Genomic DNA, 26,441 nt, shown 5'->3' with positions numbered 1-26,441 from the left:
TCGCTAGTGGCCTAGGCACTTGCAAGTGGTATGAACACTTGCAAGTGGTCTTAGAACTTGCAAAAGGCATGAACACTTACAAGTGGCCTTAGCACTTGCAAGTGGTATGACCACTTGCAAAAGGTATGACCACTTGCAAGTGGTTTTAGCACCTTCAAGTGGTCTAAGCACTTGTTAAACTTCTAAGAACTTGCATGATTTCTATGCACTTGCTAGTGATGTAAGCACTTACAGTGGTATAACACTTGCAAGTGGTCACAGCACTTGCAAGTGGTCTGAATACTTATGAGTGGTCTATGAACTCGATGACCTCTAAGCACTTGCAAGTGATGCAAGTGAAACAAGCACTTGCAAAAGTGGTGTAAATGCTACACCACTTTCAAGTGCTTGATCACTTGCAAGTGCATATATCACTTGCAAGTGCTTGGACCACTACTTAAAGGATAGAAAAATGCTTGAGTTTTCAAAAGTACCTGCATAGTGGACACCTCCTCTTGCATCTCTGCAGAGCAGACGTCACAACACCAGAAGCCACTGAGACAACCCTCTCCAGCACTCCTATCTCAGCTTCCTTCTTTAGAATGAGAGCTTCATTTTCTAGGGGAGATGCTTTTAATATCTCCATGTCTGCTCTAAGTCTCTCCATCTCTACTATAATCGGGGCATAGGCCGAATAGGTGCCTTCGTTGCGTAGCCACAAATCCCTGTTCTCTGCTAAGACCAATTTAGCAGAACCAACCTTCGCTTCAGCAATATGGGCCTGCCCATCAAGATCTTCAGCAATTCTACCTAACCATTCTATGTATAGGGGCTGGGATGCAACCTCAGTCAGTTTTTGTAGGGTGATTAGACACTGTCAAGGCGTAGGAGCCAACAGCATGCTCTGTTTGTCCATATAAGACAGAAACACCATAATCGGACATGAACTTGCTCACTTTGTGATTCAAACCTCCCCGTTGAGCCTTCACATTCTCCAAGACCATACCACCCACCACAGCCCATGATGCAATCTTGTGACTTTCGGGTTGAGCTTTAGTAGCTGCACAATTCTCAAAGGCAAACTCCCTAGCAAACTTTGTCATTAGTTCTCCATTAGAGGGGGCAACCTGGTACACTTTCTGATACAAAAGACGACAAGCATCGTATAGGTGATCCTGCACCATATGAAAGAAGACCTTTGTCTTCTTCTTTTCGGGAACTTTGAAGACAGTCAGCCACTCCTTAGGTGGAAAATCCTCGACAGTAAGGTCTTTGGGTAGCTTGCCCTCCATGCTCAAGCCGTACTCAGCATGCAACTCAGCTTTGCTAAGTAGCAAAAACGGGAGAGCTTGGGGTACTCAGATGACGTTGTCAATAAGAGAACAAGTAAACGTTAGTTCTCAAGGGAAGCATGCATTGACAGGGAAACAATGTGCAAACAAAAGCCAATGGAGGAGATGTGTAAGAAGGATATGTGCATGTAGAGGACATGGAAGAGGAGCACAATACCTTTCCGAGCAGACTTTTCTGTTGGGGGGCCGCATGTTGTCTGGGAAGCTTCACCTTGCTCTGGCATCGGTGAAGGGGTCTGCACGACTGAGTCAGCATCTGCAAAGGGTCTCTTGCACCTCCTAGGGGGGGTGTTCTTCTTGGGGGTGGGATCACTTCATCTCTGCACACACGGCTGTGAAACGGTGAAACCGTGAGTGATGCAAGGTAGCAGAGGGATGAATGGGTAGGAAGCTCGCTTGGTGAGAGGGAATGTAGGAACGGAGCAGAGGGAGAAGAGGAGTAGAGGGAGAAGGGGGGCGCGCACGACAGGCCAAATCAATGCATGCTTTAAAGAGGGTGGCCCATTCCTTTTCATGATGGCCCACTATTTTCCATATTACGAGAAGGGGGGCGCCAAATCATTGCATGCTTTGAAGAGGGTGGCCCAATCCTTTTCATGATGGCCCACTATTTTCCATATTACGAGAAGGGGGGCGGCCAAATCAATGCATGCTTTGAAAAGGGGGGTCCGATTAATTTTATGATGGCCCACTATTTTCCATATTACTAATTTTAAAAACACTAAACTTCCCTCCTTTTAGGGGCTATTGGTGGTACCACCAAAAGGTGAAAAAAGTGGTACCACCTATACATGCTTTCACCTTGACATCTACTCCTTCGCACATCTGCTCAAAGGTCTCCAAATGATCAAGAGCATCCTATGTACCATCATACTAATTCTATCAATCTTTGAACTTGTTGGGCCTTGGATCAAAATTTTTTGCGAGGTTCTCTAGGAACTATAGGTGCCATTGTCGTCCCCTTTAACCTTGAAAATATTTTGTGTAGAATAAACCTTTGAATACAATTTGAAAAAATACATTATTAGAAAAATATAGTTATATAATTATAAAATGAAAGATAAATTTAAAGATAAATTTATATATCTATAAAAGTGTTGTTTTCATTGAATTTAAAGTCTATGCATAGAAAGATGCATAATGGAAATATTTTAATTAAAAGTGTTATTTTCATTGAATTTAATTTCTATGCATAGAAAGATGCATAATGGAAATTTTTATTATAAAAGTGTTATTTTTATTTAATTAAATTTCTATGCATAATGAAAATTTTTATTATAAAAGTGTTGTTTTCATTGAATTTAATTTCTGTGCATAGAAAGATGCATAATGAAAATTTTTATTATAAAAGTGTTGTTTTCATTGAATTTAAATTTTTTGCATAGAAAGATGCATAAAGGATTTATTTTTATTTCAAAAGTGTTATTCTCATGAAAATTGATTTTATGCATAGAAAGATGCATAAAGGATTTATTTTTATTTCAAAAGTGTTATTCTCATTAAAATTGATTTTATGCATAGAAAGATGTGTAAAGGATTTATTTTTATTTCAAAAGTGTTATTCTCATTAAAATTGGTTTTATCCATAAAAGATGCATAAAGGTTTTATTTTTTTTCAAAAGTGTTATTTTCCTTAAATTTGAATTAGTATGCATAAATAGATGCATAAAAGGATTTTTATAAAAGTGTTATTCCCACTGAAGTTGATTTTTATGCATAGATAGATGCGTAAAGAATCTTTATATCAAAAATTAGAATTCTCTTAAATTCTATGTTTAAATTCTATGAATAGATGTGATGTGAATCAGATAGATGTGAATGAATGGATGGATGGATGTGATGTGAATAGAGGTGATGAGATGTGAGGTGAATAGATGTGATGTGAATCAGATAAATGTGAATGGATAGATGGATGTGATCTGAATAGAGGTGAATAGATGTGATGAGGTGTGATATGAATTAGATAGATGTGAATGGATGGATGGATGTGATGTGAATAGAGGTGTGATGAGATGTGAGGTGAATAGATGTGATGTGAATCAGATAGATGTGAATGGATGGATGGATGTGATGTGAATAGAGGTGATGAGATGTGAGGTGAATAGATGTAACGAGATGTGATGAGATTCAGATAAGTGTGAATGAATGGATGGGTGGTTGTGATGTGAAATAAGGTGATGAGATGTGAGGTGAGTAGATGTGATAAGATGTGGGGTGAATCACATAGATGTGAATGAATGGATGAGATGTGATGTCATGTAAATCAGGATGTAAATGAATGATATGGGATATGAGATCTGATGTCATGTGAATCAGGATGTAAATGAATGATATGGGATATGAGTGGATGATATGTAATGAAAATGGATGTAAATGTATAAGTGAAGAATGGGTGTGAATGTATATGTGAAAGAATTGATGTGGATATGTATGTGAAAGAATGTGATGTGAATGTGTATGTGAAAGAATGTGATGTGAATGTGTATGTGAAGAATGGATGTGAATGAGTATGTGAAAGAATGGATATAGATGTGTATGTGAAAGAATGTGATGTGATGGAAAGAGATGTGATGTGTCATAAATATGTGGATGTGAAGTGATGGATATGAATGTATAGATAGATGTGAGAAGTCGTACATGTGAATGATTGGATGGATGTGGATGAGTGAGATGAGATGTGTATGAATGAGATATGATGTGGATAGACGTGATTTGATATAATGGTGATGAGAATGAATGGATGGATATGAATGAATGTGAATGTGATGGATATGAATGAATGTGAATGTGATGGATGTGAATGAATGTGATGTGGATATGGGTAGATGCGAGTGGATGAGATCTGATGCGGATAAATGAGAAAAGATGTGATATAATGGTGGTGAGAATGAATGTGATGAATATGAATGAATGTGATGGATATGAATGAATGTGAATGTGATGGATGTGAATGAATGTGATGTGGATATGGGTAGATGCGAGTGGATGAGATCTGATGCGGATAAATGAGAAAAGATGTGAATGAATGTGATGTGCATATGGGTAGATGCGAGTGGATGAGATTTGATGCGGATAAATGAGAAAAGATGTGATGAAATGGAAAATCATGTGATGAGAATGGGAATACATATGAAATAAATGAGAATTGATGTGGAACAATGTGGAAAGATGAGAGTTCGTTATAGAAACTGTATTTATGATCTGTTTTATGTCAAGAATGCTAGGGAAGTATTTTGACCATCTTGTGAGTGAGGTCGTGGTGGAGAGACCTAATCTGATAAAGTTGCAATAGCTGACGGAGAGTCAATGGAGGGCGTCTCACGTACCAAGGTCGGCCGAGGTCTTGACCAGCTTCGGTTCAATTAAAATGGTAAGCTTCTGGTACGGTGGATGAGGGACCAAGGAAGCGGCCTATGAGTGAAGCGCCAGGTCACCTGCGACGTCGACGAGGGATCCTAGAGGGTGCTGACCATACGGTGCTCGGGCTCTGGGTCACCGACGATACCCACACATGCGTCGAGGAAGATATTGGAACAAGAAGTAAGAGTTGTTTTCTGAATTCGGGCATGGATCTGGTTGATTGACCTTGCTGAGTCCATAGCTCTTTTATATGGATCCGTTGGTTGATCTTGCTGATCTTCAACGGAGATTCCATTTTGTTATATGAATATATTGCCGGTTACTATGAGCTAGGAACTATCGAAAAGGCCCCTGAGTGGACAGGAGGTGAGCGTTCTGGTTGCCAATGATGCCATAGGTACACCAATGAAGGAATGATTGGAAATTAGGATTCAACCAGATATTTTGGAGGATCATGATCAGTGACTATGATTTCATTAAATGATTGTTTTAAAGACAACCGAATCTATGAAAAAGGCAATTAGATATTGGGTATGTAAGTGGTGTGACTAGTTTCATTAAATGATTGTTTTAAAGACAGCCGAATCTATGAAAAAGGCAATTAGATATTGGGTATGTAAGTGGTGTGACTAGTTTTAAGTTTGCATGAATATCAGGCTAGGGGGCCTGGGAATTCTTTTCCCTGGTACCCGGGACAAAACCTAACCAAATTCTTAAATAGATCCCATCACTACAGTGGTTGGGAAGTTGGCTAACCCATGAGATTGGATGGGGTTAGGCTGGACTGATGGATCCCTAAATTGAGACACTCAATTCTGTTATGGTACAATAGATGAAGTAAATCTCGGATAAAAATTGTTCTATGGAAAAGAATCAATGGCTATGCCTCTCAATGAGGAAAAAAGCGTTGGTCTCTATGATCCAAGTGCAATCTTTTCCTTGATCTGACTATGGGACTTACGTGTTCGGTCAGATCAGTTCAGTTAGTTAAGGCTTTTGACTATGTTAGAGTAAAATTATCCTGGAGGAATCGCCCGTGCTTTCCAAGCAAGGGAAGTTTTTTCGAGTTCGATTTTGGAAGAACCGAGGGATTAGTTCTTTGTCCGGATATCTGTGGGCGAGGCCCCAAGTGAGGGACCCTTCCTCGCACAAGTAGTGCTACTTCCACTGCTAGCACCCCTAAATTCGTTGCGCGGTGGGGACAGGGATCTCATATTTACTACATGGACTCCACAACAAGGGTGATGGACTCTAAGTGGTGGAGACGACCACCCAACAGACAAATTTTGGTGGATGAAAACAAACCAGTGTTTGAGATTCCTCTTTCCAATGTGCATATATGCACGCTTCATGCTTTGTGTCGTATCATAGAGAAATTGGTACATCTCCACATTGGTTTTGCTTGGAAGATCAAGAATGTAGTAGAGAGGAAAGAAGCCATCAGTGGATTGGAGAAGGTGCTATCAGAAATTGGACTACATGGAGGTAATGTCCAAATTCTGAAGGGTGCTAAAAAGTCATGAAATGAAAAGGAAATTCCAATCATTAGGGAAAAAGGGAGCTCATTTTGGGGCCCTGTAAGAAATTCACTATTTTTTTATTTATTTCTCTCCTAAAAGACCTCAAAAATAATAAAATATGGAAACGTGGCTTAGAATTGTTAGTAAGGACTACCGAACTGTCAGTTCAGAAAGGAATAAGATAATCTTTTGTCTAACTAACACGATTTTGCATTAAATATCTCCTTAGTTTTTTTTTATTTCCCAAAGATTCCGCATCTCTTTTGACAACGTTGTCGTGCTATGGCACGTCTATGGTGTGAAACCATGCTTATGAGGCCATCAAATGCAAATCCAGATGCATGGGATTAAGTGCTTGTGTACATATGGATGTATGGTGTGATAAATAAAGCTTTGTCATGAAAGCCCCTGGCAGATGTACAGGTTTGATGATTTTTCAGGAAGCATGTCAGGTGTTGATGATGTGGATGATGACAGTTGGCAGCATTGTTTGGAAAGCTGATGATGTTCCTGATGACAGGGTATTGGACATGGCACCGTGGGCATCATTATTTTTGAAAGAGGTTCAGCATGTGAACTTGAAATTCAAGTAGGGAAGAGTCATTGTGTTGGATGGTCTATTTTTGAGCTTTAAAATAATTGATATATATCACAAATGGCCATAAATAGAATCAAGGTGTGGAGCCTTGTATGGGCTGCAGCGCAACGACTCGAAGGTTGGCGAAAGCTGCTGGATGAGAGCGGCAGCCGTCTGGTGTGAAGGGCGGCAAGGAAAAGTAAAGGGAGGTTGATAACCAGAAAGGAAGGGCAAGAAGACACATCTACTGGAAGGAATCGAGGGGTCTGGGAGCTCATCAAGGTGTGCAGGTAGGTCATTCTGACGTAAAAAAAAATAGGAGAAAAAACGTGCACATCAAGGGAGCTGCTAGCCTCGTCTAGCGAAGGAAGGAAGGGCTACGTGAGAGTCTGCCAAGCAAGCAACAGAGACTTGGTGGAGGTGGTGTAGCATAGGAGAGGAATTCGAAGGAAAGGAAGTGGTGATTTCAAGCGAAACTGGGGAAATAACGTAAAAGCGGGAAGGTTTGAGCATGCACTACTAGTCAGTGTGCTGCTGAGCAGCAGTGGAGATGAGCAGTAGTGGAGATGAGCAGCAGTGGAGATGCCCATCAATGCAGGGATACTCTGGAAGGACTGTGGCACAGGCTACCAGAAGGAACATGAGAGCGTCTAAGAGCACATGAGGTTTAGGAGCTGCTGTGCTGGTGCTGAATCGAGAGGTCTGCAAACTCATAAAAGTGTGCAAGCAGGTCACTCCAACGTAAAGAGCAGGACAAGATAACGTATATGTCAAGAGGGAGCCAGCGATGCTAGACGTTGGTTTGCTACTCTGCAGAGGCCAGAAGGTATTTCTAAAAAACAAGGGCTACTCTGTTGAGGTCAAGAGGGGGTGCTTGCGTTCATCTAAAGATGATTGATGTCTGAGAAATTGATCATCAAGTCTAGAGAAGGAAGGGAGAGCTGTGTGAACCAGAAAAGGAAAGAGAGTCGGTCTGGTTGCAATACAAAGTGCTTTTTTTTGAACATCTGTGTAAAGAGGCAAGTGCTCGGGTGGTGCCCTTGTGTGTATGATGTTTTTATGCTGCCTGGAGCTCTGTTTTGAAATAGAAGAAATAATATGGAATGAAAATATGGAATATAAAGTTGTTTTTTTTCAGTTAAAAGGGAAGGCTACTGGTCTATTATAATACACTTTGATGAAGTTGAATGGCCAGATAGTGATTGGGTGGTAGAAGATGATGGATCTGAAGAAATTCTTGATGTACAGCTAGTAAGGGATTCAGATCCTGGATAAACTTTTGCTGGTGATGCCCCTTGAAGTTCAACCACTTACTCTCACAGCCAGAAGCCTCGCGCTTTCCCAGCGACACCGCCCACGTCACGACAGCTTTGGTGAACCCGACGTGAAACCGCTGGGGTGAGAGTACGTAGAGATGGCTAGCAAAATGGAGCATTTATATGCAGAGATGAAAGAGCTTGAAGAGCGGTTCAGGAAGATTGAAGAAGAAAAGCAAATTCAGGAAGAAGCAGTGGAAAATGCTGTGCAATTGGTATATGACAGGGTCAATATATTTGATGGTTACGATCCAGAAAGCTATCTAAGATGTTACGAGACAGAGATGAAGAATCAAGGGGTTCCAGAAAACATGATGATTGCATCTTTCTCATACCTTGTAAGTCCTGATTTAAAAGATGAAGTGCTGGAACTAGCAGAGTATCACTCCAAACGATGGAGTGATTTTGCAGATGCACTTGTTTATGCGAGTTCCAGGTATAATGTAAGCTGTGATAGTGTTCCAGCAACAATCAGAGCCAATTTAGAAGCGGTTGTCGATGCATGTCTTATGGAGGACAATCAATTTCTATCCAAGGCTGATACAGAGATTGTGGAGGCTGTTTATGCTAAATTGGGATTGCAAAAAGCCATTAGTGAGCAACAAGGCCTTCACAGTGCAAAAAGGGATGCTTTGCTACAGCCTCATAAAGATGCAATGGGTGAACTGTGCAAGTATAATCTGTTTTCTGAGGGTGCAGACATACAGGGTCCTATGATCATACCACATGATGTATGTATGCCTATGCTTGAGGAGACACTTGATTCAGAGAGCTTCAAGACAGGTGTTTCGAAGGGTATTCCTCAGGTGTCGTATCATATGTGTGAAGAACAGCAGGAACCAATGCTTCTTGTTGAAAGCATGATTGCAGAGTTTGAAGATCTAAGACAAGAAGAAGATGCTATCATTACTGCATTCTTATCTGGTTGTGATGCTTATAAGCAGGATGATGTACATGAATATGCAGACGGGCCACAAGTATGTGTGATTGATTTAGAGGGGTGAGTGATATGGGTGATTCCAACAGTGATGTTGCTTCTGAGGCTGGTTGCCAAGGTTCTTTGGATTTGGGTTATTCTGGAATGCTAACAGGGTGTTCCAACAATAAACAGGGTGATGCTATGTCATCAGTGTCAGGGTTACCTTGCAACCACATTTGTGAGCAACAATCTCGAGCTTGGAAGCCTGTTTATGATGATGATTTGGAGAGGGAAATTGAATCTGTCTTTTTGGATCATGCAGGGTTCAATGATATACAGATTCAAGGGTACTTGGGTGAGGGACCCATAGTTCTAAGCCCATTTGCAGACAGGTATCAAGAAATACTGGGAGATAACATGCATGATACGCAAAGTGTGGTCACAGAGCCTCAAGAGGCTGCATATGAGCAACCAAATGGATATAGCTATGGGGGTATGAATGTTCATGATAATCAACATGTGGGATTGCAAGATGATAATGGCTTCAATGCGATTGATCCTGGATTGGATGCTATCCTAGATGATGCATTGGATGATTTCATGGTATATAATAGATCCCCATCAGCTTTGGGCTCTTCTATGCTTGATGCTAGTCAACTGTTGGATGCAAGTGAGGATGTGCAGGTGTTATGTGAGCTAAATGATTGTGATGAGATTGATTCAGATCTGGAGGCTATTCTTGATGATGCCTTGTTGGACTTTGTATGTGTTGATGCTTTTCCGTCTTTGGATGAGAAGAATGAATGTTTATCAGTGGGTGAGCTGGATCCAAGCAAGGTAGATTTGGATGGGATGTTATCAAGTGTGTGTTCCATGCTGTTAATGCAGTTGTTATTTGGTGTGGCCATACAATATGTGGTGCAAAGGCTTCAAACATGGCCTGAGGAAAATTTTGAAGCAAATCATTTTGAAGAGCATCCCACTTTGAATGATGAGGGTAATCATGCATATGCAGAGAATCTAAGTGAGGATAGGGCTTCATATGAGCAAAGAATATGCCACATATGCCAAAAGCGATTGGTATTTGATCCAGGTGGGAAAGCAGAACCATTCAGATGTGATTGCTGAGGCTTGTACATATACCAATGTTGGTGTGCAAATAATGCCTGGGCAGTGAGTTCCAGGACCTGTGTGGCACATACCAGAGGATGTGCAGGTTTAGAGGGGGTGGATGTCGTGCTATGGCACGTCTATGGTGTGAAACCATGCTTATGAGGCCATCAAATGCAAATCCAGATGCATGGGATTAAGTGCTTGTGTACATATGGATGTATGGTGTGATAAATAAAGCTTTGTCATGAAAGCCCCTGGCAGATGTACAGGTTTGATGATTTTTCAGGAAGCATGTCAGGTGTTGATGATGTGGATGATGACAGTTGGCAGCATTGTTTGGAAAGCTGATGATGTTCCTGATGACAGGGTATTGGACATGGCACCGTGGGCATCATTATTTTTGAAAGAGGTTTAGCATGTGAACTTGAAATTCAAGTAGGGAAGAGTCATTGTGTTGGATGGTCTATTTTTGAGCTTTAAAATAATTGATATATATCACAAATGGCCATAAATAGAATCAAGGTGTGGAGCCTTGTATGGGCTGCAGCGCAACGACTCGAAGGTTGGCGAAAGCTGCTGGATGAGAGCGGCAGCCGTCTGGTGTGAAGGGCGGCAAGGAAAAGTAAAGGGAGGTTGATAACCAGAAAGGAAGGGCAAGAAGACACATCTACTGGAAGGAATCGAGGGGTCTGGGAGCTCATCAAGGTGTGCAGGTAGGTCATTCTGACGTAAAAAAAATAGGAGAAAAAACGTGCACATCAAGGGAGCTGCTAGCCTCGTCTAGCGAAGGAAGGAAGGGCTACGTGAGAGTCTGCCAAGCAAGCAACAGAGACTTGGTGGAGGTGGTGTAGCATAGGAGAGGAATTCGAAGGAAAGGAAGTGGTGATTTCAAGCGAAACTGGGGAAATAACGTAAAAGCGGGAAGGTTTGAGCATGCACTACTAGTCAGTGTGCTGCTGAGCAGCAGTGGAGATGAGCAGCAGTGGAGATGAGCAGCAGTGGAGATGCCCATCAATGCAGGGATACTCTGGAAGGACTGTGGCACAGGCTACCAGAAGGAACATGAGAGCGTCTAAGAGCACATGAGGTTTAGGAGCTGCTGTGCTGGTGCTGAATCGAGAGGTCTGCAAACTCATAAAAGTGTGCAAGCAGGTCACTCCAACATAAAGAGCAGGACAAGATAACGTATATGTCAAGAGGGAGCCAGCGATGCTAGACGTTGGTTTGCTACTCTGCAGAGGCCAGAAGGTATTTCTAAAAAACAAGGGCTACTCTGTTGAGGTCAAGAGGGGGTGCTTGCGTTCATCTAAAGATGATTGATGTCTGAGAAATTGATCATCAAGTCTAGAGAAGGAAGGGAGAGCTGTGTGAACCAGAAAAGGAAAGAGAGTCGGTCTGGTTGCAATACAAAGTGCTTTTTTTTGAACATCTGTGTAAAGAGGCAAGTGCTCGGGTGGTGCCCTTGTGTGTATGATGTTTTTATGCTGCCTGGAGCTCTGTTTTGAAATAGAAGAAATAATATGGAATGAAAATATGGAATATAAAGTTGTTTTTTTTCAGTTAAAAGGGAAGGCTACTGGTCTATTATAATACACTTTGATGAAGTTGAATGGCCAGATAGTGATTGGGTGGTAGAAGATGATGGATCTGAAGAAATTCTTGATGTACAGCTAGTAAGGGATTCAGATCCTGGATAAACTTTTGCTGGTGATGCCCCTTGAAGTTCAACCACTTACTCTCACAGCCAGAAGCCTCGCGCTTTCCCAGCGACACCGCCCACGTCACGACAACGTGTACAGGCCTCTCATAAAGAATCCATCATTGAACTTAATGATTGCATGGATACTGCCATACTTCCACGATTCATGTTACAAAAAGACTATGAGATTGACAAGCAAACTTTGCAACCTCAGAAGCACAAAAAATGGCCAATACTAGTGAGTCACAATCTCAGAAGAAGCGATTACACCATCTTCACATCGACTTAGAAGAACAATATGCTCCAGCACAAAAAAGACAAAAGGATACGGTGCTGAATGCTCAACAACGGGAAAATATGAGAAGAGAAGGGCTTCAACATATTGACTTATGGTGCAATGGAAGCATATATCCAAAATGTCTAGTAAAAAACTCTACACCTCCATTTGTCAATCCAACCACACTACTGAGGTTTGCGGGCGATGGACAAAATAGACTTTTTGGTTATATTTCAGCACAGTCTGCATTTGCAGAAACATATAAAACGATGTACCTACAAGAAAAGGGGGCCAGGATGCAAGAGATAGCCATTTGTACAAAATTGGAGCAGCAGTTGCAGAATGAAATTGAGGATTCAAAGAGTAAAAAAGAGTTGACAAGAGCAAGAGGGAAGAGAACCGTGCTTGGAGACAGACGACGAAGCAGGAAGATTAAAAACATTGCAAATTTGAAGGCTGGGACTGGTGGGATGCAAGCGAAGAATTCAGGAAGCAAGGCTAGTTTGTAATTTTTCATTTTTTATACTCAAAAATGCTCTCAAATGACTATATCTATTTTGTCCATTAACACAAAACAAGATTGGAAGTGTTGAATAATATAGGCATATTGTGTTGTTACTATAGGAAACTATTGGAGCCTGCAAAAGAAAATATGGATCCCAACCTTCTTCCAGTTAAACAAATGAAAGAATTGCTTTCTTGTGGTGTAGCAAAAGGTTTGATTGAAGAAAAAAATATAAAACAATCAAACGCAATGTTGTAGAGGACTTTATATCCAGTAATCAAGTTGATGGTACTACAATCCAAGAGGCTCTTGATGTTAGTGGAGTTAGCAAGAAGGGATATAGTTCGATTTTCCATGCGATATCCTCAACTTTGAGAGATCAAAGGATTAAACGAGTTTTACTGCCAAATCCAGCAACCGTGTGGAGGATAAGAGGTCATTTGAATGAAAGTATAGATGAGTTTACAATATATCCATATTGAAGAAATATTTCATGGTGGTAAAGGAACCACTGTGTATGACCTTTGGAACAATATATTTGTAGATCTACAATAACTTCAAAGAAGAATGGTCGAGTTTTATGGAATAACATTTGAGGAGTGCAAAGGCATTTTGAAATTTGTTATCAAACTGGATGAGTGTGAGGTTGTAAAGGAAAAGAAAATGGAAAGGATTACTATTACATTGATGAATGGAGCACTTGATACATCATTAACTGAAGCGAGTTCGAAGTATTTTAGTGTGCAGTCGGAGAAACACATATGGTGGTTAGGCTCGTTCCAGGTATGATCATTTTTTGTTTCGTACTTGATTTTAGTCAATGTTTTCAAATCTTTTATGGTAAGACTTTTGTTTTCTATAATCACAGTTGAAGACAGAAGACCATGAAACACTAGATTGGGTGTTTCACCACACGGAAATACCAAGAATAATTAGAAGACAAGTGCAAGGAGAGAATCTCCATGTTGCAGGAAAAGGTGATTTTCAAGTAGAGTGGCACATGGCGGGGGATCTTAAAACACTTAAGTGCATGTATAACGTTAGTAAAGGATGTAACTTAAAGTCTCCTTGTCTTTACTGCAAAGAATCAGCTCAAGTAATGGATTCCAAATGGTGGAAGAGAGCACCTAATAGAGATAAAGTTGACCCTGACTTCAAGGCCATTCTTGACATTCCACTATGTAATGTTCACATATGCACATTGCATGCTCTATGTCGAATTATTGAGAAATTGGTATTTTTGTATATTGGATTTGCTTGGAAACTCCGTCTCGAAAAAAATAGAAAGGATGCTCTTCATGCATTGGAAAAAGTGTTATCCGATATAGGTCTGCATGGAGGTGATGTCCATATCACAAAGAATTTTAAAAAGTCTACCAATGGCAAGGAGGTACCAATCAAGCCCTCTATTAGTGGTGTTAAGGCAAGAAGATTCTTGTCTCGACCCAAACACAGTAGTAAGCAAAAAAGGCAAGGTAGAACAGTTTCAAGGATTAATTATGGATTGTGGAAGCAAGTCCATAATGCCGTGAAAGATCATGAGGCAGATGGGGAAGCACGAAATGTGAAGGCAGAGGTGTGGAGGTCTCTTGATCAACTCTTCATGTTCTGTGACAATGTAACATGGACAAAGAGTGATTACAAGAACTTTGAAGAGGCAATTAAACATTTTGGGAAGTCAATGAAAGACGCGTGGACAGCCTGCAATATAACTCACTACATGGTAAAGTGATATCTTCTTCTTTTACTTAAGTGTGATCCTCTTTTTTTTTATAACTTACTATGCATTCTTATGTCTCTGTGAAAACAACATATCATCTACAACCACCTTCCCTATTTTGTTAAAAAGTATGGATGCCCAGCAATTTGGTCTACCCAAGGCATGGAGAAGTCTCACTACATGGCACGTAATGCATTTTTCAGACACACACAACACTATGGAGGGAGTCAAAAGGCAAATAGTCTGAAGGAAGTCTTCCAATGGTTTTACCGAGGCATTCTACAGAGGCTGCATGCTAAAAGAAAAGTTGTTAGTTCCAAAGTCAAGCTTGCTTTTATTCTAGCCCAGAAGCAAAGACGAAGACAAACTTTGGACAATTCAATGGCAGCAGAGAGACATAGACAATGGAGGGATTCGAAGATATTTAGAAACCATAAATGGACAAGTAAACATGAATAGCAGTTTGTAACTTATTGGTGTTATGTCCACATGTTCTCAAACTCAATCAATAGATTTTTATTCTATGGAACAAGTGACTCTTGGTGTTATGCCTATATGTTTTGAGACTCCATCAAAAGTATTTCTTTTGTGAAACATGTGATCTATATTAACAAGCATCAATACATCCATGAGCTACACACAAAAAATTCAATCAATACTACTTAATTATGCTAGACACACTATTGATCTTTACCAATAAGATACTGAGTGTCAAACGCTTTTAGAAGCTACTAAGTGTGGGAAGAGTACTGAAGTTTTGTACGGTGATGGGACAAATGCAAAAGGATACTGATCGTCCGTACACGGACAAGGAACTGATGAGGATCAAAGACTGTACAAATCAGTTCAACTTCAACATAATGTTTGTGCTATATTTGATGACTAAATCCTATTACTCCCAGGGCCTTCCAGTCGGAACTCTCTTTTTGAACTTGATTGGACTCTTTTTCTTCCTTGTTAGCTTGATGTCGACTGTCTGTTTATCAATGCTTGCCTCTATTGCTTGTCTGGGAGGGGTATCCTTGTCTTCAGCTATCTCCACGTGTTCTTCTTCTTGGATTGTGTGGCCTGATGCAATCATGGGTGGCTCTCGAAACCTTATGAGCTTGTGTTTTCCATAGCCCTCCAGACATTTGGGCTCCTTAACACCACATGCTAATGCATAAGAAGTGTAAGACAAAAAGTAAGAGGCCCTAGAGGCCTGCTTATTCACATAATCCCCAAATATATCTATGGCAGACAACCGCTTTATTAAAATGATCTTTTCCTTTTGCCATGGAAGATCATGTCCACCTAAAACCCTAGACAAACATTTAAAGAAGTAAACAATGGCTTCTCCATTGTTGATCAACTGCCTATGGTAAATCAAGATCTTAGCACTGCCTAGATCATGAACATAATGAGCTAGGCTTGACATTTTGCCAAACCCAGCCGGTCTGCTTCCACTTGTTCTCTGGAGGAATGTGTCATCCTCAATTTGTAGCTGCCACATATCAAAAGATTGGAGTGAGACAATAATACAAAACTACAAAACATTTAAACACAAGATAAAGTATTTGATTCATTAGGACTTGTTTGGGGTCTTCTTGGGCCCTTTAATTTGCCCCAAGCCTAATGACAGTCATTAAGGAGTGGTGCAATGGGAGAAGGCCATGTGAAGAAAAATGTTGGGTTTCCCTGCCCCTAATATGTAGGAGTCAAACTTGAATCATACCATTTTTTAAAAAGAAATTGGGCTGAAAATTACAAAATCTTTCAATAAAATCAAATTTCCCTCCTTTTTTTAATAAAGACAGCTCAAACTGGCATAAATAACCCCACCTCAAAAAGTGGGCTAGGGCCAAAAACGCCCCCCCCATCATTATCCCTCATTTAAAGCTACTTTTCCCTCTCCCCACTCCCTCTTCCTCTCTCTAAAACTAGCAATTCGGTTTTGAGTCTCTCTCTAACTAAAAGAGTCTTTTTTTGGCCTCCTCCCTCTCCATTCTGCCTTCCCCTTCCCTCCTAAAGTTAGATCTATCTTTCTGTGCCTTCTTGGCTATGGAAAGCTTGGAAAACAGTCCACTTCTTCCCCCATCAAGTCCATCCTCTCTTGCTTGCACACATTCTTCACTCTCCTCTTGCTAGCTTATACACATTCTTGACTCCTCTTGCCAGCTTATATGCTCTGCTAGCATTAGGTTGCAGAGATCTTCTTGGCTATGGAAAGCTTGGAAAACATTCCACTTTTTTCCCCATCAAGTCCATCCTCTCTTGCTTGCACACATTCTTCACTCTCCTCTTGCTAGCTTATACACATTCTTGACTCCTCTTGCTAGCTTATATGCTCTGCTAGCATTAGGTTGCAGAGATCTTCTCACACACCTACAACTTCATAGCATTTAGCTTAATCGGTTAGCCAAGCACAATGAGTCACCGACCTCGTTCAAGGGTGGAGTCCTTTAGCAGCAGCAATGAACAAGACGACATTGGCTTGTGGGTTACAAGCACCTTTGCAAAAGGAATGTGGGTGACGATGCATCCAAGCACAAGGGGAGCCCACAAAGTCTCTCGCAGATACATAGGGTTAAAGTCACACCATTGGAAGGGTCGCATAGTGGATCTCAAGCAGGGGACTGACGGAAGCAAGCAGGTGATGATCCAACACGTCTACAAGGCATCGCAACTCCGTGTTGACAATGCCAATCACAAACGCTTTCCTACAAATTGTAAGTTTTATTTGTGCTTCTTGTTTTATGGGCTGCACTGAGACATACTAATATCATTTCATGTTACGGAAGCTTGATTTTTTCAAGTGTGTTCTTGTAATGTTCTGTGCAGACATCTTTCCGTCGACATTTGTGGAATGGGAGCCTTTAGAGGGCCTTTCTGGAACCTTTGAGGCGCACCACTTTGAAATCGGCAAGCTACTATATACTGGTTGTTTAGCATCAGAGCTTTTAGAGTGCTCAGTTTTCTTCTTTCATGCAGAGTATATTGTACCCACGTCAAGAGATGGTTCTGGGACTCTACGGAGGCTCCCTACACCAAGTCTCATGGACCATGATTGGCCAAATCCTGACAATACTTTGGTTGCACTAACCACACGTCAGATTGAGATTGATGTGTGCAATGCAATGAAGTGCACCTATAGGTCACATCGTGCGACTCTCACGTTCTTCATGCCTTTACATTTGTTTGTGTTTTTGTTCAAGGAGGCTGATGTTCACCGGACTCCTACAATGTGGATTGCAAAGGGAGGCATAGTAATGAGTGCCTTTCTGCCACCTTCGTGGGATTTGAAGGTTATTCAACATCAGGGTGACAAGATAAAGTCCATGGTGGTGTCGGAGAAGATGGTCATTCGGTACCAGCTTGGAAAGCAACAACTCTCTATTATCTTTCCTTACAGACGTTGGAAGCTGACTGGAGGCGAATGGCAAGCACTCGATTCAGACATCAACGATGCAGAACAGCTTGATGTACATGTTAGCACGCAAGCTGATGTGTGGGATACGTAGTAAATGCTGATTGGAATATGGCGAACCTAAGGGAGTACTTAGGCCTTAGGTTTGCACTGAAAGGTGACTTTTCATTTGTGATTGATAACACACCTCTACGTAAGAGGAAAGAGGCATCTTACTTTTGTAAAAGCATTCCCTTCCCTAGATGTATCCATATCAAGCAAGCTACAGATTTTGAGAGATTAATTCAAAACAATTTTGGCTACTCGCAATTTGCGTTCAATTTTGTGCACTTTTAAGTTATGTCGCGTGTTTTTATTTTTTTGGAGGTTTTAAGTGAATTTTTAAACATAAAAAAAGTTTTAAAGACCTCTTTATAAGTCACTTTTGGCCACTTTGAGTTCATCTCCTCACTCTCGGCATCTTTGCGGTCCCCTCGCCTTCTTCGCTACTCAAGCATGGCCACCCCCGCCCAAGCTCTCCTATCTCAACTGCACAAGCTTGACCTTGGTCACTTGATCGAGAAGCTTGCACCCATCTTTCAAGCATCTATTGACATGGAAGGCACCGCCGAACTCCATAATGACGTGTTTGGGGCGTTCACTAGCTACATGGACACATACATGGCTATGTCAACTTTGAAGACGAGGAGGGGACTTGGGTGCCTGTGGATCTTATCAAGCATACCTACAAAGCGGACAAAAATTTCAGGTTCAGGCTTGCAAGATTCCTCAAAGGCCTTAGTAGTACATATCTAAGGGAGGAGGAAGAAGATAACCTGGTAGGTCTTGGAATGGGCAACATCGGCACAAGTTTTTTGAGGTGGGACATGACTCTTGCCCTCCTGATCTTGGAGGGAACAGAGAAAAGCAAGGGAAAGAGGAAGACCACTCCTCCAAAGAAAGCCACAACTTATCTCTTGATCAAGGAAGCTGACCCAAAGGAGGAGATTGTCACCCCAGTGCAAGAAGCATCTCTTGCACTTGTGACTCTGGCGGAAGAGCCGCAAGCTGAGGCTGTGAAACAGGACATCGAAGGGGACGATGTCATGGATGAAGTTCCAGAGCTCGAAGTGCGAACTCTACACCCCATCATAGTAGAAGGTGTAGAGTTCTTATTTTTGGATGACATTGCCCATGTCCTTGGGCTGCACCAGGATGAAACTCTCTCAGTCATTGCTATGTACGCGGGCATGCGAGACACACAACAGCCATCCAAAGATGATGACATCCGCATTGACTTCAGTTCCGCAGATGTCACAAAGGTGCTTGCGCTCCCGGAAAATCATGCCTCAATAGAGTCCCTTGTGGCAGAGACTCTTGTACAAATATCCCAGTGCAAGGATTTCTACGAGAGTGTGCCAGAAACTAGCTTTGCCCCTCACAAGCCGCTTGCCATTTCGGATTTCGTCAGCCTCGAGAGCATCAATATTAGTGATGCAGACCTTGCGGATCATGATGATGCCACTGAGGTAGTACACCCAATTTCTTCCCTTCTTAATTTGTAATTTTTTGAAGTCAACTCATTCTTCTATCTACTTTGTAGACCGCAAGAGAAATGGACTGGTTCGCAAGCCGAAAGGGTGGAGCACGAAAGGAGGTGGAGGGGAAAGATGCTGCGCTATGGCACTACATCCCGAGCTTCAATGCCGAGATGCTTCGCGTGATTCACAACGACTTTTCAAATGATGCGCAAGCTGAATTTTTGAAGTGCAGAGCCCTAAGCGCCATCCTGTCTGAAGCCCCTATAGCCCAAAATGCCCATAAATGTATTCTTGTAAATAGGGAAGCAGCTATCTATAGCTTTGGTGATAAAAGTGCAGGGTCTTTCCTAGGATTTTGTGGCCTTAGCCTTGGACAAGGCATCACTGATGCCAAAGAGATAGCCGAACGCATTGGTGACAAACCATCGGTAAAGACTCTCACCCACGAGGCTTTCACCAAGCTCATCAAGCGAGTTGGCTAGATCCAATGTACTCATTTGCCTTTTGTGAAAATCAAACAATTAATGACATCAAGATGTTTTTCGAGCTGATTTTAAGTTTTATCTTCTTGATGTGTTTATATGTTGTTGTCGTGTCCTGTCATGATGTTTCAATCATTTTTTGTAAATGCTCGTCTGCCACCACCCGTCCGACTTTGGCTCGACTCGACGGGTTGATTTCTCCTGCGTATGGCCCCAAAAGGGTAGATCAGATGTGCGGAGTGCGCCGGGGTCAAACAGGCAAAAGTCGCTCTCTGGCACACAGGTTCCACGGCGCGACCACCGGGCGGCCCTCCCCCCCCCGTCGGCCCCGGCGCACCCCGCACATCTGATCTACCCTTTTGGGGCCATACGTAGGAGAAATCGGCCCGTCGAGTCGAGCCAAAGTCGGACGGGTGGTGGCAGACAAGCGTTCACATGAGGTCGAATGTACGTAGCGACAACAATTACATGCAAAAGACTACAATTACCTTGACAAGACGACAATCACTTACAATAGAAAATAACTTTTTTGAAAATCGACATGGTTTTTCATTAATCAAATTGAGATTACAAAACACGGATTTGTTGCATTACAAAGGCTTCCCCTATCTAGTGAAAGAGAGCGTCCTCTCAACGGATACGCCTAGCTGTTGAGATTCAAGCTCGATGTCAGTGTGAGCCAGCTATGCTATGTGCTGGCAGATTAGGTAGGAACATGTGTGAGACATAAATGACCGCGTGTCCAGCTGGTCATAGTGTGTGTGGACATTACATTAGGTTTACTTGTAGTGTGGACATAACACTATGTTGTGTTCTCCTTGGTGTGTGTGAGAGAGATGGTGACTATGGCTTCTCTCCTTCTTTATGGTTGATGATTATGGATTAGGGTTTGCTTCTCTTGTGTGTGTTACATCCTGCTCCTGTTTTTTATCATGGTATCAGAGCCAAGAGCTCATTAGCTGTGTTGTGAGAGTGAGTGAGAGAAGAGGGAAGAAGAAGAAAAAGCTGTGAAGGAAGCCATTGGAGCTTGGAGCAAAGGAAAAGCTGTGGAGCACACACCGGCGTCAGATCTAAGAGCTAAGGACCATTGGTGAGTGTAGCAAGACCCCCTTTGCGGATTGCAGGTATCAAAGAGTAAGTTCAGTGAAGATTGAAGGGCATAAAGCAAAGGAAAAATTCTGGTTTTTTCTCTAAGCTTTCATGGAAAGCTTGAAGTGAATGTATACTCTTGGCAAATGTATACACAAAGGCACATGTATTTGGGCTTGCAAATGTATTAGCAAAGTGGGCACAAGCAACATACAGAATCTTGAAGCAGATTGATGCATACAGATTTGAGCAAAATCAAGTGAAAGTGAGTTTATGCAAAAATTTCTGGTTTTTCACAAAAACAGAAAACATACCCCCCCGTGGAGGATCAATTGCAGGAGCTAGAGGCAAAATTGAGCTAAACCCTTCATACCCAAGGTAGATTAGGTCATTGCTAAGAGGCCTATCTATTCAATTGTGATTTTCCCTCTCTCTACAGCCCTCTGGAGCAGGCGGTGCATGAAGATGCAGAATTCTGGACAGTTTTCAAAGATTTCATCCTAATTCACTCATTTGGACACCAAATTGAATGCTTTAAAGCTTGGGGAGTTTAGCAAAGACATTGCTAAGGACTTATGATGCTTGGTTTCAGCTCATTTCATGGATTAGGAGCTCATTGAAGTGATTTATCAGAGGTGTGCAGGTTTACAGAAATTCTGTCCAGAAACAGAGCATTTTTAATCAAGGCATTAATCTTTGCCTATATCAAATTGGCCAAATTCCTCTGGTACAAGTAGAGTCCTATGAGTTGCTAAACTTTTGAATCAAAAAGTTTTGGATTTGGAGAAGATTTGAATGAGATAGAGCAATTTTAGTGAGAGGTGGTACCTGACAGGTGCAGAAAAATTCAAACCAGAGGTTACAAAAATTGGTGGTTCTCATTCCCCTTGAAGAATTGGATCAAACCCTTCTAGGATATGTTGGAGCAATGTGTTGGGAAGCTAATGCAAGTTGAATCATTGCATTTGGACAAGATTTGAAGGATTTAGAGCATAATCTTGACTGGTTACTGGCGAGAATTTACTGGCGAGAAAAAAAACCAGAAAATTTTTTGTGAAGGAGTTTCATTTGATTTCAACTTTAATCGAGTGTACATTGTTGGTGAACCATTGTGGGATGTTAATGCACACAATTTGCAAGCATTTGATGTGATTTGAAGAGATTTGGAGCATTACAGGTACTTCGTACATTGTGATCGAAAGGGTACATCTACTCTATTTTTTTGCAACAATGGGAGATGGTCCGATACAGATTGTTGGAGAGAAGCTTGATCGCACTAACTTTCAAGTATGGAAGTTTCGAATGAAGAGTTTTTTGAAAGGCAAAGGGTTGTGGAGTCTTGTCTCGGAGGAAGACCCGGAGCCATACCTACCTCCTCAACCAAATAATGCTCAGTTACTGGCTCACAAGCAGTGGGTAGAGCGGTCCTCGAAGGTGTTGCATTATTTCTCAATATGTGTAACCGATGCCTTGCTTATTCACATCCAAGATGCAGATACACCGAAAGAAGCATGGGGTATCTTGTGCAGAATGTATGAGACAGACACTGGTGCCAGGAAGATACAACTAAAGCAACAGATTCACAGTGTAACACGAAGGAATCGGAGTATACATGAGTATGTTCAGGAAATCAAGGGCTATGCTGATTCCTTGTCATCAATCCATGCCCCAATGGATGATGATGATTTGGTTGCACTCACGTTGCGTGGTTTAGGCAAAGAATACAAATCTTTTGACACTTCCATCTCAGTAAGGTTGGGAGGAATGCCAGACTTTAATGAGCTTGTGTCATTGCTCATTGTGGAAGAATTGAAGCTTGGCCTTGGTGGTATGAGTGTTACAGGTGTTGCATCCTCGTCAAGCAATGATGAACATGCAAGAAATCAAGCTTTTTACTCATCTAGAGGCTTTCGAGGCAGGGGGAGATTCGCATCACGTGGACGTGGTGGTAATGGTTGTGGATGGCAGGATAGGCCTCCACAGCAGAATTTTCAGCCTTCATATGGTGCTCGAGGTGGTCGTGGTTATGCACCTCAGCGAGGCAGAGGTAACCCCCGTGGACGAGGACGTTGGCAAGGCCAACAAAATTCTATGCAAGATGTGGAATGCCATTATTGTGGCAAATATGGTCATATGGCGAGAGATTGCTTTCGCAAACAGAATGATTTGAGAGGGGGAAGAGCACAACGTGGTGGTCATTATGGTGGAAACTATGCACAACATGGTGGCAACTATGCATCAAGTAGCAATGATGGAACTGCAAATCATTTGTTTGCCATGAAGCATGTTGTGGGTTCTATGACAACAAATGCTGAGAATGATGATACATGGTACATGGACTCAGGAGCATCAAACCATATGACATGTCATGGAGAATGGTTTGAGCACATGAAGCCAATGGATGTGAAGGGCTATGTGGAAACAGGTGATGATACCCAGCATGTCATTACACATGTTGGAAGTGTACCATTGGTCATGCATAATGGTCAGACAAAGTCTATGTCAGATGTGCTGTATGTGCCTTCGATCACTAAAAGCTTGGCCTCAGTTGGTCAAATGGTAGAACAGGGATTACAGGTTAGATTCAATGAGCATGGATGCTTCGTTGAAGACTTTAAACATGGATGTAGAGTGATTGCTAAAGGCAAGAAAGAAGGAAGACTGTTTAAGCTGGATGCTGGAATTCCTGAGCTAAAATCAGCCATGTTCTCAAAGAGCAGGAATGTGGTACAGGATATTGACATGTGGCACAAGAGGATTGGTCATGTCAATATACAGAGATTAAAGAACATGCAAACAAGGGGCATTGTCAGTGGATTGCCTCGATTCAAATATGATGGTCATATGCATGTTTGTGAAGCCTGTCAGTTTGGAAAGCAGGCAAGGTTGAGGTTTCCTAGAGAAGGAAACATGAGTAATAGACCACTTGAAATAGTGCACAGTGATGTATGGGGCCCAGCACAAAACCCATCTATCAAAGGCAGTTTATACTATGTTACATTCATTGATGACTTTAGCAGGATGACATGGATATACTTTCTCAGGGAGAAGAGTGAAGTATTGGAAAAATTCATGGATTTCAAAGCTTTTGCAGAAAAGCAGTATGGCTGTTGGATTAAATGTCTGAGGACAGATGGAGGTGGTGAATACACCTCAAAGGCCTTTGAGCATTTCTTGAGGAAGCATGGGATAAGGAGACAGTTGACATGCAGGTATACACCTCAGCAGAATGGTGTGGCTGAGAGAAAGAATCGTGTCATATGTGAAGTGGCAAGGGCAATGCTCAATGAAAAGAGCATGCCAGATTACTATTGGGCAGAAGCATGTGCTACTGCAGTGTATATCCTGAACAAATCACCTACAGCAGCCATTCATGGAAGCACGCCTGAGATGCGGCTCACAGGTTATAGGCCAGACATTGGACATCTTAAAGTCTTTGGATGTGTAGCTTATGTTCATGTGCCTGATGAAAGAAGACGGAAGTTGGATCCTAAAGCAGAGAAATGTGTCTTTGTTGGATATGCACAGGATCGCAAAGCTTACAAATGCTATAACCCTCAAACTAGACAAGTAGTCATCTCACGGGATGTTGTATTCGATGAGCTTGCTAGTTGGTATAAAGCCAAAGATGAGGGAGTCATTGACACACTTGAGGCGAATGTGCCTGTGAACTTGCCATCACAAGCAAGTTCTAGTTCTACTACTATGTCTGGGCTAGCAGAAGCTGAGAGTAGTAGCAGTGTACGTCCATGGTCAGGACGTCTGAGACATGAGAGTGTGAGCACTGGGAGTAGTGCTATGGATAAAGGCAAGAAGAAAGTCGAAGGAATTGGGATCACAGGTTATGAGTCCTCTAGTTCTGAGAGTTTGGATGAGGAGCTCGGGATACCTGTTGTACGCACACCTGGTGTTACGCAGGACAGATATGTGCCACCACATGCTCGTGTTACAGGTGTACAGAGTGACCCGCATGCATTGCGGAGATCCCAGCGAGTCAGATATCCAGTGGAAAGATTGACATATAGAGATTTTGCTATGCATTATGCATACATGACATCTATGGTAAAGCATGTGGAACCTACATGCTATACAGAGGCTATTGGAGAGCATGTATGGCAGAAAGCAATGGATGTGGAGATGGACGCATTGGTCCATAATGATACATGGGACTTGGTTGCTCTACCAAAGGATAAGAATGTTATTGGATGTAAATGGGTTTACAAAGTGAAGTGCAAATCTGATGGGTCTATTGAGAGACATAAGGCAAGATTGGTAGCAAAGGGTTATGCACAGACCCAAGGATTGGATTATGATGAGACGTTTAGCCCAGTGGCTAAGATGGGCACAGTGAGAGCAGTCATTGCTATGGCTGCAGCTAATGGCTGGGAAATGCATCAGATGGATGTTAAGAATGCATTTCTGAATGGAGATCTACAAGAGGAAGTATACATGGCACAGCCAGAAGGGTATGTACACCCTAGATATCCCACTCACGTATGCAGGTTGAAAAAGGCATTGTATGGTCTGAAGCAAGCACCACGTGCTTGGAGTGATAAGATGAGCAGATATCTTATCTCACTTGGTTTTCAGACTTCTACAGCAGATTCTTCACTGTATGTGAAGAAGACACAGCATGGGATTGTTTTACTAGTCATCTATGTGGATGACTTGATTATTACAGGTGATCATAGTGCAGATGTGATGCATGTCAAGAAAGCTTTAAGTGGGAAATTTGACATGAAAGATCTTGGTGAGTTGAGATATTTCCTTGGCATTGAAGTGGTGAAAGATCATGCAGGTACTTGGTTAGTACAGCACCAATATGCATTGGATATGTTGGCAAAGTATGGCATGACAGGGTGTAAGCCTATGAGTACACCATTGGAGCAAAATGTGAAGTTGCGGGCTGATTATGGCGAGGAATTGGATGATCCTTCCATGTACAGGAAGATGGTTGGTAGTCTCATATACATGACTATCACACGCCCAGATTTGAGTTATGCAGTGGGGCTAGTCAGCCAGTTTATGCAGAGCCCCAGGAAACCACATTTGGATGCAGTGAGACGCATCATGAGATATGTGAAAACCACAGCACATTATGGTTTATTCTATGAGAGTGGTAAAAGCTTGGACATACATGGCTACACAGATGCTGATTGGGCAGGTAGCGCATATGACAGGAGGTCTACTAGTGGATATGCTTTTACACTTGGCAGTGCTGTGGTGAGTTAGAGTAGCAAAAAGCAACCTACAGTTGCTTTATCCAGTACAGAGGCTGAGTACAGAGGTGCAGCCATTGCTACTTGTGAGGCTATATGGTTAAAGAGTCTCTTGGCAGATTTATGTGAGCCTCTTGATGGCAAAGTTGTCATACATTGTGACAACATGAGCAGTATGCAGTTGGCAAAGAATCCAGTATTTCATGCGAGGACCAAACACATAGAGGTCCATTATCACTTTGTCAGAGAAAAGGTGCTGGATGGTACAGTTGATCTTCACTATGTGAAGACTGATGAGCAGGTGGCTGATATCTTCACGAAGCCGCTTAGCAGGGAGAAGTTTGAGTACTTCCGGACTATGTTGGGAGTACATGGGATGAGCTTGAGG

The 26,441-nt window shown here is 42.0% G+C and overlaps 1 protein-coding gene across 1 annotated transcript in view; it reads left to right on the top strand.

Annotated features, from left to right (window-relative positions):
- Nucleotides 1-6,681: 6,681 nt before the first annotated feature.
- Nucleotides 6,682-26,441, top strand: part of LOC147638812 (uncharacterized) — a 36,267-nt gene continuing 16,507 nt past the window's right edge. The window contains exon 1 of the mRNA XM_086783862.1: nt 6,682-6,800. Within this exon, the coding sequence (XP_086639988.1) occupies nt 6,682-6,800 (119 nt within the window). The remainder of the gene's footprint in view (nt 6,801-26,441) is intronic.

Source organism: Cibotium barometz, chromosome 4 (genome assembly GCF_041138505.1).
Source record: "Cibotium barometz isolate CiBa-2024 chromosome 4, ASM4113850v1, whole genome shotgun sequence".
Classification (NCBI taxonomy): Eukaryota; Viridiplantae; Streptophyta; class Polypodiopsida; order Cyatheales; family Cibotiaceae; genus Cibotium; species Cibotium barometz.
The sequence above is the reverse complement of the archived record's forward strand: the minus strand, read 5'-3'. Positions and strand labels throughout refer to the sequence as shown.